The sequence below is a fragment of the Schistocerca piceifrons genome, chromosome 4 (genome assembly GCF_021461385.2).
Source record: "Schistocerca piceifrons isolate TAMUIC-IGC-003096 chromosome 4, iqSchPice1.1, whole genome shotgun sequence".
In the NCBI taxonomy this organism is placed as follows: Eukaryota; Metazoa; Arthropoda; class Insecta; order Orthoptera; family Acrididae; genus Schistocerca; species Schistocerca piceifrons.
This window is the reverse complement of record NC_060141.1, coordinates 59934441-59951338: the sequence shown is the minus strand read 5'-3', so window position 1 is coordinate 59951338 and position 16898 is coordinate 59934441. Positions and strand designations below refer to the sequence as shown.

General features: G+C 39.0%; 1 protein-coding gene across 9 annotated transcripts in view; it reads left to right on the top strand.

Moving 5' to 3' along the window:
* LOC124796383 (transcriptional repressor CTCFL) overlaps window positions 1-16898 on the top strand; it is a 149483-nt gene that overhangs the window by 37771 nt on the left and 94814 nt on the right. For 8 of the 9 annotated variants that reach the window (XM_047260550.1, XM_047260549.1, XM_047260544.1 and 5 more), the window contains 3 exons: window positions 6328-6464; window positions 7695-7845; window positions 13217-13371. In XM_047260550.1, coding sequence (XP_047116506.1) covers window positions 6328-6464; window positions 7695-7845; window positions 13217-13371 — 443 coding nt within the window. Of the gene's footprint in view, window positions 1-6327; window positions 6465-6496; window positions 6634-7694; window positions 7846-13216; window positions 13372-16898 lie in introns of all 9 variants that reach the window. The other variant, XM_047260545.1, reaches the window with a different exon arrangement.

Below are 16898 nucleotides of genomic sequence, written 5' to 3'. Positions count from 1 at the left end.
GGATAGGTCAGGAGTCCACTACACGCAACAAGTGGCTACACGGGTAGCAGGGGTTGTGTGGCGTGGGCTGGGCGGTTTTTTAGGTTAGATGGCCTTGGGCAAGTACAGAAAGGGCAACAGCCTCAACGGGTGCGGGGCAAAGTCAGGACATGCGGGGAACAAGCAGCAATCGGTATTCTAATTGTCAACTGTCGAAGCTGCGTTGGTAAAGTACCGGAACTTCAAGCGCTGATAGAAAGCACCGAAGCTGAAATCGTTATAGGTACAGAAAGCTGGCTTAAGCCAGAGATAAATTCTGCCGAAATTTTTACAAAGGTACAGACGGTGTTTAGAAAGGATAGATTGCATGCAACCGGTGGTGGAGTGTTCATCGCTGTTAGTAGTAGTTTATCCTGTAGTGAAGTAGAAGTGGATAGTTCCTGTGAATTATTATGGGTGGAGGTTACACTAAACAACCGAACTAGGTTAATAATTGGCTCCTTTTACCGACCTCCCGACTCAGCAGCATTAGTGGCAGAACAACTGAGAGAAAATTTGGAATACATTTCACATAAATTTTCTCAGCATGTTATAGTCTTAGGTGGAGATTTCAATTTACCAGATATAGACTGGGACACTCAGATGTTTAGGACGGGTGGTAGGGACAGAGCATCGAGTGACATTATACTGAGTGCACTATCCGAAAATTACCTCGAGCAATTAAATAGAGAACCGACTCGTGGAGATAACATATTGGACCTACTGATAACAAACAGACCCGAACTTTTCGAATCTGTATGTACAGAACAGGGAATCAGTGATCATAAGGCCGTTGCAGCATCCCTGAATATGGAAGTTAATAGGAATATAAAAAAAGGGAGGAAGGTTTATCTGTTTAGCAAGAGTAATAGAAGGCAGATTTCAGACTACCTAACAGATCAAAACGAAAATTTCTGTTCCGACACTGACAATGTTGAGTGTTTATGGAAAAAGTTCAAGACAATCGTAAAATGCGTTTTAGACAGGTACGTGCCGAGTAAAACTGTGAGGGACGGGAAAAACCCACCGTGGTACAACAACAAAGTTAGGAAACTACTGCGAAAGCAAAGAGAGCTCCACTCCAAGTTTAAACGCAGCCAAAACCTCTCAGACAAACAGAAGCTAAACGATGTCAAAGTTAGCGTAAGGAGGGCTATGCATGAAGCGTTCATTGAATTCGAAAGTAAAATTCTATGTACCGACTTGACAGAAAATCCTAGGAAGTTCTGGTCTTACGTTAAATCAGTAAGTGGCTCGAAACAGCATATCCAGACACTACGGGATGATGATGGCATTGAAACAGAGGATGACACGCGTAAAGCTGAAATACTAAACACCTTTTTCCAAAGCTGTTTCACAGAGGAAGACCGCACTGCAGTTCCTTCTCTAAATCCTCGCACAAACGAAAAAATGGCTGACATCGAAATAAGTGTCCAAGGAATAGAAAAGCAACTGGAATCACTCAATAGAGGAAAGTCCACTGGACCTGACGGGATACCAATTCGATTCTACACAGAGTACGCGAAAGAACTTGCCCCCCTTCTAACAGCCGTGTACCGCAAGTCTCTAGAGGAACGGAGGGTTCCAAATGATTGGAAAAGAGCACAGATAGTCCCAGTCTTCAAGAAGGGTCGTCGAGCAGATGCGCAAAACTATAGACCTATATCTCTTACGTCGATCTCTTGTAGAATTTTAGAACATGTTTTTTGCTCGCGTATCATGTCATTTCTGGAAACCCAGAATCTACTATGTAGGAATCAACATGGATTCCGGAAACAGAGATCGTGTGAGACCCAACTCGCCTTATTTGTTCATGAGACCCAGAAAATATTAGATACAGGCTCCCAGGTAGATGCTATTTTTCTTGACTTCCGCACTGTCACCTGATAAACAAAGTAAGAGCCTACGGAATATCAGACCAGCTGTGTGGCTGGATTGAAGAGTTTTTAGCAAACAGAACACAGCATGTTGTTATCAATGGAGAGACGTCTACAGACGTTAAAGTAACCTCTGGCGTGCCACAGGGGAGTGTTATGGGACCATTGCTTTTCACAATATATATAAATGACTTAGTAGATAGTGTCGGAAGTTTCATGCGGCTTTTCGCGGATGATGCTGTAGTATACAGAGAAGTTGCTGCATTAGAAAATTGTAGCGAAATACAGGAAGATCTGCAGCGGATAGGCACTTGGTGCAGGGAGTGGCAACTGACCCTTAACATAGACAAATGTAATGTATTGCGAATACATAGAAAGAAGGATCCTTTATTGTATGATTATATGATAGCGGAACAAACACTGGTAGCAGTTACTTCTGTAAAATATCTGGGAGTATGCGTACGGAACGATTTGAAGTGGAATGATCGTATAAAACTAATTGTTGGTAAGGCGGGTACCAGGTTGAGATTCATTGGGAGAGTGCTTAGAAAATGTAGTCCATCAGCAAAGGAGGTGGCTTACAAAACACTCGTTCGACCTATACTTGAGTATTGCTCATCAGTGTGGAATCCGTACCAGGTCGGGTTGACGGAGGAGATAGAGAAGATCCAAAGAAGAGCGGCGTGTTTCGTCACTGGGTTATTTGGTAACCGTGATAGCGTTACGGAGATGTTTAATAAACTCAAGTGGCAGACTCTGCAAGAGAGGCGCTCTGCATCGCGGTGTAGCTTGCTCGCCAGGTTTCGAGAGGGTGCGTTTCTGGATGAAGTATCGAATATATTGCTTCCCCCTACTTATACTTCCCGAGGAGATCACGAATGTAAAATTAGAGAGATTAGAGCGCGCACGGAGGCTTTCAGACAGTCGTTCTTCCCGCGAACCATACGCGACTGGAACAGGAAAGGAAGGTAATGACAGTGGCACGTAAAGTGCCCTCCGCCACACACCGTTGGGTGGCTTGCGGAGTATCAATGTAGATGTAGATGTAGATGAACCCCAACATCTTCTCCGTCATTCGCTTCACTTGGGTCTCCTCAGTCCAGTAAAACATCTTCCTCGATGTTGACCTCCACCTCAAGAATGGCCACATCAGTCCACCTCCATCCATATCAAACCTACTAATCACCAGCAGTACTTCTACTACAACAGCTGCCACCAATTCCATACCAAGAAGTCTCTTACATTCAGTCTAACCACCCGTGGCCATCACATCTGTAGTGAAGAGCTGTCCCTCTCCAAATATACCAAGGATCTCGTTGAGACCTCCACAGACTGAAATTACCCTCCCAACCTTGTAGAGAAACATATCTCCTGTGCCTCTTTCCTCCAGTCCCGCAACACCTCCCACATTCCCACCGTTCAGCCAAAATAGTAGTAGTCCTGTCATGACTCAGTAGCACCTAGGACTGGCAGCTGAATCATATTCTTTGCCTGTGGTTTTGACTACACCCTGAAATGAGGAATATCCTACCCACTATTCTTCCCAACCCTCCCACACTGGTATTCCACGACCCAACAAAACTACACAGTAGCCTTGTTCATCCCTACTCAACCCCTGCTCCCAGCCCCATGCCTCATATTCCTGCAATAGACTTGGATGCAAGCCCTGTCACATACATCTTCCCACCATTGCCTACTCCAGTCCAATCATGGGCATTACCTATCCATTCAAAGGCAGGGCTACCTATGAAAGCAGTCATATGAACTACAAACTAAGCTGCAACCACTGTGCTACTTTCTACATGGGCATGACAACCAACAAGTTGTCTGTCTGCATGAGTGGCCATCAACAAACTGGACCACCCAGTTGCTAAATATGTTTCCCAACACAATGTACTTCACTTCAAGGGCTGCTTCACAGCCTGCACCATCTGGATCCTTCCCAACAACACCAGCTTTTCTGAATTGTGCCGGTGGGAAACTCTCCCTGTAATATATCGTACATTCCAGAAACCCTTCTGGCCTTAAATTTTGCTAGCCTTCGCCTTCACCTCCTTATCACCTTTTCTGACCCCATTCCAGCACTGCATAGTCTTCTATTCCAACAAAGCAGCACTAGTCTTTTTCCGCTCCTCTGCTTCTAGTCTTTTCCATTCCCCTCCCCACTTCATCTCTGCCTCCCTCAAACATCCCAACTACATCTAACAGCCCTATCCCGTCTCCACGTCATCTCTGCACCTTCCCCTGCTGCTACTGTGCTGTCCCTCCCTCTCCTGTCCTCAACCTCCTCCATATCTCAACCAGCCACGAGGCGCAGTTCGACCTGAGTGGCCAGAGAAAGTGGTCATTCGTGTGTGAGCTATACTTGTGTGAAAGTGTGTGTGTTTTCTATTTGAGAAGAAGGCCTTTTGGCCGAAAGTGTAAATTTATAGCAGTCTTTTTATCACGTCATATCTTCTGAACTAAGCCTTGAACAGGGATGTACCTTTGCAGTGGCCTATGGGGATACTACTTGCAAAATGTGTTGTGAATAGAATTAGTAGTGAAGATGTAATAAATTAAAACATCATGCATGATGTGACAGTTTTTCACTCAACTCGTTGTTTGACATCATATCTCCCATAATATATATTCTACAATGATATATTTTTGTAAGTACATTCTGTGGTATATGTGAATGCTGTCTGCAAAATGTGTTGCAAATAGAGTTAGTAGTAAAGAAGTAATAAATTAAAAGCTCATGCCTGATGGAGCAGTTTTACTGCATTAAGAGCAAAAATGAAACAAGCGATAAACTTTCATCTTCATTGTGTTGTGGGGGGGGGGGGGGGGTGTGTGAGTGTGAAGAAGTCTTGTAAAAGTTTGAAATAATGTGTAAAGTTGGTTGCAAGTCACTAAGTGCTCTCATTCTCAATTACTGGATAAATAAAGTTTGGCTATTTGTGCATCATAAGCTGTGCTTTTTCACCCGCACCCCTTGAAGAGGTAGGTGGTTCTTTCCAGATAGTAAGTGATATGCGTTCTATGATTTTTTTTTTTTTAAATTGATCCAGTGGTTCAGGAGGGGATGTGGGATGTACATACATACACTTTTATAATATGTATGGATTTTCACAAATGCTATAGGGTGCTAAACAGTACTTGTAAACAAGAGGAAGAATATTCTGGTTTTGCTATGGGGTGGTTTGTGGTGGGGTGTTGCAAAAACTTGAAGCATTTGTGGAATTCTCTTTTTATTGGACAAAGAGAAAGAAAGCTCTGAATACTATGTTTCCTGGTCTGACTGTGGATGCAGTCTATAGATAAAATATCTTCATGTGCTGTTATTCCCTTTCATCATTCCTGGAGGGCAATACAATTATTTTAATAAACACTGGAATTGATATTTTAGTTTTAATAAAGCTGTCACTGTAACGTCGGTAATATGATCATTTAAATTAATTTTGCCGTACATAAAATTCTGTTACTTGCCAGGAATTAAAAATAAAGAAAGATGACAAATTGAATTGAAGCTCCTCATATTTCACAAAACCGGCATTTTTCCTTTTGTATCCTAGGAGATTAGAAGCAGAGAAGAGGAATGTACCCCTAAAACATCTGAATGTCTTGTTTCTTTAAACACCAGTTAACCATATTCCCTAAGCTTAGCGAAGAAGTAAGAGGGGGAAAGGAACTATAATCCCACTTTAGTTTAGTGAGTGTTAATATGGGTTGCAGAATATACCACGTTGAATGTAAAAGCTGCATCTGTGGACACAGGGCCATTTTATGTGTGCAACAGAAACTTCTGTAAATTGGCCAGCACATTTTTATGTTCTCTCAAGCTGTTATATAGAACTCTTTTTTCATAAGAGAATTTCATGAAGGGATTTTTGAAACTGATGGTGCAGTGTGCTGTACAACCTTGTTAATTACGTATTCATTTTTGTGAGTGTAGAATGAAGCCTATTAACTATAAGTGTTATGTTGTTGTACATAGAATTTTTGCCTTTATCAGAGACAGGAACATTTTCTGCATGTGCCAAACACTGTCTTCGTGAGGTGGGCCACTAGTAGCAACACCTGGCTGGAATTGTTTAAATTCATTGCCCACATCCATGAATTATTTTGTTATTTATTGCATGTGTGTTGTACCGAATATATCTGTTCTTAAATCAGCATACACACTAATTTAAAGGTAACTCTGAAAGAACTGTGTGGCAGGAGAGTATTGATGTAGTAGAGTTTCTTCCCATGTGAAAATGAAATAAAATGAAGCAATAAAAGGCATGGTATAAAACACCATTTGGGTTGAAGCTTTATGTATGCCGTTCTTTCAGACGTGACAGTTGCTGAAAGTAGCAACATGAATTTTTCAATGAAGTGGCAGTATGCTGAATTGGGGTTGGCTGCATGCCACTTTGTAAAATATTGCCCTTGGTGTCTTCCACAGGTGAGCTCGTAAGACATGTTCGGTACAGACATACACATGAGAAACCACATAAATGTTCAGAGTGTGATTATGCGAGCGTGGAATTGAGTAAATTGAAGCGCCACGTGCGATGCCACACTGGTGAGAGACCCTATCAGGTGAGCCAACACTTTTTGTGTTATTTCCGCAGGTGAACTTGTAAGACACGTTCGGTACAGACACACTCACGAGAAACCCCACAAATGTTCGATTTGTGACTATGCCAGTGTGGAACTCAGCAAAATGAGGAATCACATGAGATGCCATACTGGCGAAAGACCTTATCAGGTGAGCACTTCAGTTTAGTAAAATAAAAACAGCATCAGACCAGTGCTGAAAGCATTTGTATTATTTGATTACTACACATTTGCAACACAAATTTACACAGAACAATTTGGTGTCTTACTATTCACACTCGTTTAGATTAATTTTTAGTATGAGTTATTTCATTGATATTAGTATAGCATTAATAAGGTATTATCATAATTGCTAAGAACTTTAGTGATAAAAATTTTGGTGGTGGTATATACAGCTGTCTTGAAGTCTTTGGTGGATAATTTAGATGGCCCTTGATTAGGTAGCATTTCTTCATTTCATTACTTCAGGCTGCCTTTCCAAATTTCATTTTCTAGTTTCTTCTGCAGCTCTTTATTCAAAATTTATTTGAACAAATCATATACTTTTTATTCCTGGTATTGTTTCTGCTTTTAGAGGATCTGTTGTTATTCTTATCCATTGTTGCCATTGACAGATGATTACAACTGTATATATGTTTTTTTGTTTGTTACGCTGTACTGTTAATTTCTTTTATATAAAATGTAAATCTAATATCATAAAATATGTCATGTTAACATCAAACAGTGAAAACTCCCAGTAGGAATATCGACAATGTAGCAAACAACAGATTGCTACTTCCTTAAAGAAGACACGTCATGTTGCAGACAGTGCCAACTCCAGCATCTCCAGGCTGAGATGCTGGAATTGGCATTCATATGTGTGTAAGGTTAAGGTGTGCATGCTTTTGTGTGTGTGTGTGTGTGTGTGTGTGTGTGTGTGTGAGCGCGCGCGCGTGCCGGAGGCTGTGGCCAAAAGCTACATGTGAGTGTCTTTTTAATTGTGCCTGTCTGCAACTTCCGTGTCTTCTTTACACTAAGTAACAATCTGTCTTTTCCTACATTGATCAAGTTAATATTTCACAGATTTCCATGTCTTTGCAAATAGTTTCTTCTTCTGTCATTTGCATAGTCCATTGCTTTGTTATTCTTAAGTTTTTACTTTAAATACATTAAAAAGCTTTGTAATTCAAGTAAAGCACATTCTAATATTGTACCAATCTGTCACTGTTACAGTGTCCACATTGTACATATGCAAGTCCTGACACATTCAAACTAAAGAGGCATCTCAGAATTCACACAGGAGAAAAACCATATGAATGTGATATATGCCATGCGCGATTTACTCAGTCAAATAGCTTAAAAGCCCATAAACTTATTCACAGTGGTGAGTACAAGAAGTACTTATTTTTAATTTTTTTATGTAATAACTTGCAGTAAATTTTGAGGGTTGAAATGAGAAACAGGATTATCTGGGGGAGATTACCTGTAGTAAAGAAACAGTAGGCAGGAGGATATAATTAGTGTGAACCACTTGTTACCAAGTATATCTTGAGTGAACTGGTGTTGTTATTGGATATTTGTGTTTCCAGAAATTCAAGTCTTCATGGCTGTTGTGGTAGGTATAAATTACTTGTAGCAAAGAAACAGTGGCTAAGAGCATATAATTATTGTGAACCAAATTTATCTTCATTGAACTGGCATTATTATTGGATAATATTTATGTTACAAGAGATTTAATTATTCATGGCTGTTGTGCTAGGGCATAATGTGCACACACACTTTTGACTATTGCAACATTGTATATTCTACTTCATGATAGATGTGGAAGACATATTATGGGAATGGATGATTTGGAAAATAATTATTTCTGTAGTAATTTGTTACGAATATATTATTCCAGTAGTAATTTGTTATGAATATTTTCACAGAGTGGTCTATAAGTGTGAGTAAAAAATGACTTATTAGATATCAACCTCGTACAAATCAAAAATAGAGGCAGTTTTGCAACTTTTTGTTTACTCTCTTAAACAGCTCATTTATACAGAATAATAGATTGGAAAAATGTGACCCCAAGTTTCTTAAAACATGCGAGAGCTGACCTAGTCCCACATAGAGAAGATTATGCTTACAGTCAGGTAGTTAATAACCAGGAAAAGTCACCAACAGTGAAATCATTGAATGTCTGGAACTAGTTAATGTGTCTTTATGTTTAATCGTAACAGTATGTCAACTATGCTTTAATTTGTGTGGCTCTGGAACAATAGCACTGTTCATTATATTGTTGAAACAAACTTATGTTGTGGTGTTTTCAGTTCACTTAGTAAATGTGAACAATATTAGAAGTCCAGCAAAAACATGCCAGACCTTAAGTTTCAGGCTGTGCAGTGTTTGACCGTGCACTGAGTCGGGTGTTGTGGAACCAGTGCAGAAATTCTGTTTGTTATTGTACAGTGCAGATTGAAATAACCACTTCATCATTCTAATAGATTGTTGTTCATTAATTGTGAACAATGTTTTCAATGAGGGACAAACCTTGGTGATTATTCTTTTTCATACAATGTTGTAACGGTCACCAACTATTGAAGTGGAATTCCAGATCATTTTGTAAGAGTCTTCTTGTACTCTTAGCTGTTAGGAATAGGGGAAAAAAACCATTTTATTTTATGGACAATTTCTGTGTTATTTTTAGTCAAATGTGATATTACTTTTGCCAAATTTTACGTTACATTTTGCCAAACTTCCTAATATTTTTGTCCAGTTTTAAAATTTGTTTTTAATAACTTATTTTTGAAATATTATATGAACTTTACTTTTGTCACAATATCATGTTGAAAATGAAAGTATACCTATTTATTACTTAATATCTATTTACATCACTATCACATTTGCTACATAAAATTTTGGGCAAGTGCCAGATGTCAGTAAGTTGCTGCCATGATATTTCTGCGCAGAGTGTTCCACTCCTTTTCAGGAGTATACTGGTGATAGTACGTAGAGCTCCCCTATTTAAAACCCTACCGACACATTCGTGGTGTACATAGTTGTTGGTGTGTTTACATTCCTTGAACACATGCACTACAGCTGCAAGTCTTTGTGCTGCTGATTGTGCAGTCCCTGGTGAAAACTCACCTCGACAATTTCATATTGATTGTCTTCACGTCATAAGACCACAGAATGTTGTTGGCTATGGAGGGCAGGAAGTTTTCACATGACAGGATTCCAAGCAGAATCCAACTGGAATCCTCCATCGTGATTGATAACAGCTCAGGCAGTCATGTTTCTACTGTTGATGTAGATCCAGAAGTTTGAAGAATGGGCCTCAGTTTTTGTTGCAGTATATTTCATGAAGGGACTAGTTCACCCAAAAAATAGTGAACAGTCTCTTGGCCAGGAAACTTTTTATATTTCACAATACCACATTTATTTACCATGTGCAAAATAGAGAAATTTATGTTACACCTATTAAATTTAATAAATTAAAGAAAAACTCACTGTGCAAGCACACACTTGGAAGGTTTTCAAAACAGTTGAGTTGATATAACTTGAGAATTATCTTCTGAGACATTATGCCACTGATCTGTCAACCCTTCACTGTGGTGTAAAGAAAGCCATCTGGAGTCTTCTCTTGTCCCATTTATTTTGAGCACCCCAGTAACTTTTTGTATAGAATGAAAATAAATAATAAAAATATATACCATGCAAATGATGATCGTTACAAGGGGTGCATATCCAGTGTGACTGCAGTTTTTGTAAATTTGTTCGTTACAAAGATATGAACAGCAGTTTATCTTGTTTAAATTGCATTCTATAATCTTTATGTACTCTCCTCAGCTCCTTAAGGCCTGTTCAGAAGGTTATCACAGTGTACTATTCATGTAAGCATGAAGTTATTAAAAATATAACACAAAATTAACTATGACTTTCCTATACTAGCATACTGTGCAGGCAATGAGGGTAACCAAACTTGTCCAGTTGCTGGAGTTGACAATAAACAAATGGAAACACAAGGCAAATGCACACAGGTCATTCACTTAGTCATTTTCAGTTGAATGTTTGAGATCCAGATTTGGTCGTGAGTTGACGAAACCAATGAACGCAATTCCATAAGAAACTATTATACAGCTCATGTAGCATGATTTAAATTCTTTGGAATATCATTATGTGAAGATAGTGATCTTGATTTATGTGTTGGCAAAGCTAATGTGCCATATTTGGTGATTTTCGTATTTATACTATGAAAATTTGCAGTTCAGTTAATGCACAATATTGAAGATTTCTCAAGAATTGTTGATTTTTGGTACCATCAGTTGTATGAAAGTATCAAGAACTGAGCAGTTAGTTTTTTTACAAACTATTCACCACAGTTCTCTCATCAGCAAACATAGTGAAATTAAATGATGCTGATACACAGATGGAGTTCATTAACACATGCTAGAAAACCCAAGTACCGGGACAGCTCATTAGGGAGCTCCATGCTATATTACCATTCACTTTGTGATATCTATGTATTTGAAATATTCTACCCGAGGCACCTAGGACCTTGTTTTGCTTTCCATCTTTAAAGTGCCATTTTAATCACTTATCTGTAGATCATGTGATTCAATGGCGATAGCTCTTGTTTTAAAAATATACACATTTAATTGCCTTTGAGGGTTCACAGTGTGCAGAAGTTAGGATCACTTTGTGGTCAAGGGATGTGTGGCAGAGGCAGAATTTAAGCAGCTTATTTGGAAATATTGTGCATTCCAGAAAACATTTTACATTTAAGTGAAGATATGCTTTTTGAAATTTCATTAACCATTATGGTTGATACATTTATTTGAGTCATAGGTTCAGGAAAAACGTTTCAGTATATCTGTAGATTTTATCAAGGAAGCACTATAATTTATGCAGCTTACTACAATCTAGAAGTAATCTTTATCATTAACTTTTTTCAAATTGGTTTCCACTGCATTGGAAGGCCTGTGTTTCTTTTTATTGCATTCCAAATAGTTTCAGTCCTTTGCACTCTGTAATACAGACACTGGACCACAGAGAATTGCACAAGTCTCTCTGTACAAAGAATGAAGCCACTGATCAACAATTAGGGAATTCATTAAAACATGTAGTGTTGCATTCATTCAGATATATTTATATAAGCACTGGAAAATCCAGGATGGAATGTAACAATATTATGAAAAGGAAATTTGCTACTCACCAATAGCTGAGATGCTGAGTCACAACAGGCACAACAAGACTGTCACAAATAAAGCTTTCAGCCAGTAAGACCTTCGTCAAAAATAGACTACAACTGAAGCTACTGTGGCTAAACGCAACTCACGCACACATGACTGCAGTCTCAGGCAACTGAAGCCACATGTGCGAGAGTTGCATGTGTGTGTGTGTGTGTGTGTGTGTGTGTGTGTGTGTGTGTTTGTTTATTTTTGACGAAGGTCTTACTATCCAAAAGCTTTATTTGTGACAGTTTTTTTGTTGTTCCTATCTGCGACTTTGCATCTCCACTATATGATGAGTAGCAACTTTCCTTTTCATAGTATTTTTACATAAGCACTGCAGTACAAAACTTTTGACTGTGTGATATTTCGTGAAACTCTTCAGAGTGGATTGTTTCCATTTTCACCTCTGATTGTTTACAAATGAATCACTATTATCATCAAAATCATTGTCATTGTTGTTTTCACTTAGAGAGTCCTCTAAAATGTAAGTGTAGGCTTCCACTGCCATTGTCACAGTCAATACAGTTCTTCTGGGTATGTGACCGCATTGTCAATGTGTAAAAATTCTCCGACGCTCTGGCCACTGTTGCAAATGGCCTTCGCAGGGTGTTTCTGCTAGCTACTGAATGAGAAAAGTGTTGGTTCTTATACGCCAGCAGAAGAGGCTGTTGTTATAATTCCTATTTCAACCAGTGGTGATCAATTAAGTAAATGCTAGTCAGGAACGTCTATTTACACCAATGATAAGAAATGAGGCAAACACCGATAAAGGATGTTTAACATCCTTCCTCCTCATCCCCAGGAACCAATAAGTATTTTCTAGCAGTATATGAGAACCAAAGCTTTTCTCATTCAGCTGTTAGCAAAAACAACCAGAGGAAGGCCATTTGCAACATTGGTCAAAACATGGCAGGATTTTACAAATTGACAATGCAGTCACATACCCAGAAGAGTTTTATTGACTGATCCTTCTAAAAGCTCTGCAACCTCTTCCTCAGAAAGGACTGTGCATGAGGAAATAGCTGTTTCATAGCTTCTAACTTGAACATAATAATTACAACCTTTCTCTCAACACACTTGCGACAGTTAGATACCGAGTTAACACAGAGTTCCCTAGATAGTGGTACTATGCAGCATTGATGCCTAGTACAGTCAGATTCAAGAATGGAGCATGTGACAGCTATGAAGAACCATGTCAAAATGGGGCTCAACAGTGAAGTGGAGAACAAACTTTGCAGTGTTGATCATCACTCGCAGTTGGAATAGAGGGGGTTAATGATGTTACTAGTCATTGATACCAGATGATAAGTACACTCTCGTAGATTTATTAATTGCTTCAACTGCAATTTTGCCAGAAGTCTTATAATGCATTAGATATTCAGGATTATTCAATTTTTTTCATTCTGTGAACAGTTCTCTCGTTCTCTGATAGGGTATTTTTTATTTCCTTAGTCAGTCATTTGCTCACATAGCATATTACTCCAAAAAGAAACAGGTGAATTATTTTGTAAATATTGTATTGTTTTCTTTTTTTTATAGCTGGTGATAAACCAGTGTTCCAGTGCGAATTATGCCCTACTACATGTGGACGGAAGACAGACCTACGCATCCATGTACAGAAACTTCACACTTCAGATAAGCCACTCAAGTGCAAACGGTGTGGGAAATCGTTTCCAGATAGGTACACGTACAAGGTAGGTAATATCCATATTAATCTAGGTGTATGATTGCATGTCTCCTTGTGACTTCTACTTGTCGCATTTTCTTATACTGTATTTATTCATCTATTGAATGATAGTACAGTAGGTGATCAAGATAACTTTTTGAGTTGGTTACCTCAAGACCCAAGATAAATAATAAAAATAAAGGAAAACAGAATGAATGTAAAAGGTTGTAAATGACAGAGTGTGTAGAAATTTGGAGGGCACTCAGTCCTGATCGAGAAAGATGTGTGGAGATGAAGGAAAGTAAATTAATACAAGACTTACATCGTATGAGAATGTTTGGTCCTACATTGAAACCAATATTATATACACTTAGATGGCAAGAGAAAACACATATGAAAGTTAAGGAAATTTGCAAGCTTTTCGAGCCAGTGGCTCCTTCTCCCATTAGCAGGGGGAAGAAGAGGCATAAAGAAAAAGGACTAGTGAGGTTTATGAAATGGGGAGTGTTAAGGAAAAATTACACAGGTTCCCTTATCAAAGGAGATTTACCGGACAGGATGAGAAGGAAAGGGTGATTGTTGTGGATTGCATTGGACGAGATTTGAAAACATGAAAGCAAAAATGTGGAAGATAGTGTGTAACCTTAATGACAGTAGAAATTAAACCGTGTGTACCTAATCGAAATTTGGGAAAAGCAATCGTCACCGAAGTTAATCTGTCAGTAAAGAGGGAGGAAAGGGTTACATCTAAATGAAAGGAAAAATGCAAATGAAACTGGTGGAAATTAATTTTGAAAAGGGATAAAGTTAATAATGAAGGTAAATGTGCGGTCATTAGATTAACAATTAACTGGCGTTAATTAGATATTTGAGATTTGGGGAAAATTACGATTGCCAGTCCTATGGACAACTACTATAATAACTGAAAAAGGAAGGTTATTGCACATATAATTAGCACTAAAAGTGTGGCAACTGAAGGTTGACACGTGTTGTGTGAAAACTGAATGTTTGTCAGAAGTAATAAATTTCGCTACACTTTGACTTAATTTAGCAAAAGAATTAATAAAACCGGAAAATTTAAAGTTAATTTAGTGACTGAAATTAATAGTGAACTTTGTCTCTGAAACACTACGAAATTCAATAAAATAGGTTAGTCTTGGGCTACCTCAACAATCATTTCAAAAGCTACTTGAATCTACGCAGTTAAAAATAAGAGATTTAACTTTGAACTTGAATTATATGATTCTGAACAATTAACAATAGTAAAATTTAGTACATACCAAGCTGAGCTGCAGTCACAGGTAAGCTAAAATATGGTAACAAAACTCGCACTCTTAATTTGTGCTTGTGTAATCTAAATATTGTAGCCAACTATTGTATGAATACCTTAACTGAACTTTGAAATTAAAGCAGTGAAATCAAATGATATTACTTTAATGCTGGCATTTGAATTTCAACGACACTCGAGTTCATTTCAGAAAACGAAGGGACCCTGTTTGGTAATGCAATTGGGACAATGAGCAGCAAAGGTTCATGCTAAGTTGCTGTATTTTAGTGATGCTAATGGAATAGTTTGAAAAGCTGAGGTCTGCCCTACAGTTCTAAAACTTTACATGCTTTCAGTCTTCCTTGTTGGTTGATTGAAGGTTTGAAGTCGTCGATCGAGGACGTGGTGACAATCACTTATGTCGGCCTTAGCTGTTGCAGAAGCTGGATGTTGGCGCGCCTTCTTCTCAACACGGTCACCGAGCAAAACGAGCTCTTGATATGTGACAGCTAATGTTTCAATGTTTCCCGTCTGTGACACCGTGCCAGAAACTATCATAGCGCAATTACATGCTGCCAAACCCCGAAAGTGCGGCAACTCGCGGGAGCGTCATACAACACACCTGCTCCACCGCCCTACTCCAGCCAGACCCCCCTCTGCCCATGCTCCACGCGGCAGAGTTAACACTACCAAAGATCCTAAACACTTTGGTTCTCCACATGACCTATTGATGTAATCATTCGATAGCATAGTTTTCCCTAGGCAAGACCCAGCGTAAAAATACAAATAATTTGTACAAAACAAACCAATTATACATTGACATAAATGCATAAATTTATATATACAAATAGTAAAACAATTACAATATATAAAGACACAAAAATGTCATATCTTCAGGTAACAAAATAAGGAAAAAAAATTATCGTACAATAGATGGAAATAGGAGGATATGCATTTCCAGTGTTACAAGTGTAATAAGCTAAACAGAGATTACTGACAAAGCATCGCAAGTCCGCAAAGCTAAGTGCATTATATGTACTAGAAGTGGAGAGAGGAAGAAGGAAATGGGTCAGAAAATAAAAGACACTGAAAACTAAAAGGGAGTGAAGAAAGGAATGGTTACTGAAAAGAAATGCTGAGACTGAAGAAATTAATGTAAATTAAGGCCATGGGTGTGGTAAGATCTAAGGACGTATTGTAATGCTGGTTCCGAGCTGCAGAGTTCTGAGAAATTAGTGTCAGGGGAGAACCCATATGGTCCGTGTGGTGAAACAGATCCAAGGTCATGACTGCCATGTCGTAGAGGTTCAGGGCCGGCGCAAGCCCAAGTGCCGCGCCGTGTGAGCTGCTAAATTGCCGCCCCCGCCCCCCATTTTTTTTTTTTTTACAAAACGTTTGTGGAATTTTATTTAAACAAATCTGTAGGAAATGTCAGCAATCAATCGCAATTTTTGGTTTTACTTTTCAGATCTACCTAGGCTTCGGCCACTGAGTGGCCAGTCTCAAAGCTTTTAATATGTGCTTACATCCAAACTGTCATGTTGACAGATACGTTTAGCATGACAGTATAAATGTAAACATAACTCAAAGCATTGAGAATAGCCACACCGTGCCCGAAATCTATGTAGATCTGGAAAATAAAAACAAAAATTGCGACTGATTGGTGACATTCTCTACAGATTTGTACAAAACAGTTGCTGGGCACTAGCTCAATGTCGCTTGACACATGATCTTGCAAAATCGCTGTGAGGTTTCTACACTTTGTGTCCAGGCAATCAGGAGGTGCATTCTTCAGCTCGCCGATGTCGTAGAGAAAATCAAAATAATCACAATGAGATTTCAGTTGATTGAACCTCTCATCCAAAGATGTGGTTACTATATCTAAAAGATAATAGTGGAATTCAATCTTGTAACATCCCATGAACCATGGACCTTGTCGTTGGTGGGGAGGCTTGCGTGCCTCAGCGATACAGATGACCGTACCGTAGGTGCAACCACAACGGAGGGGTATCTGTTGAGAGGCCAGACAAATGTGTGGTTCCTGAAGAGGGGCAGCAGCCTTTTCAGTAGTTGCAGGGGCAACAGTCTGGGTGATTGACTGATCTGGCCTTGCAACACTAACCAAAACGGCCTTGCTGTGCTGGTACTGCGAACGGCTGAAAGCAAGGGGAAACTACAGCTGTAATTTTTCCCGAGGGCATGCAGCTTAACTGTATGGTTAAATGATGATGGCGTCCTCTTGGGTAAAATATTCCGGAGGTAAAATAGTCCCCATTCGGATCTCCGGG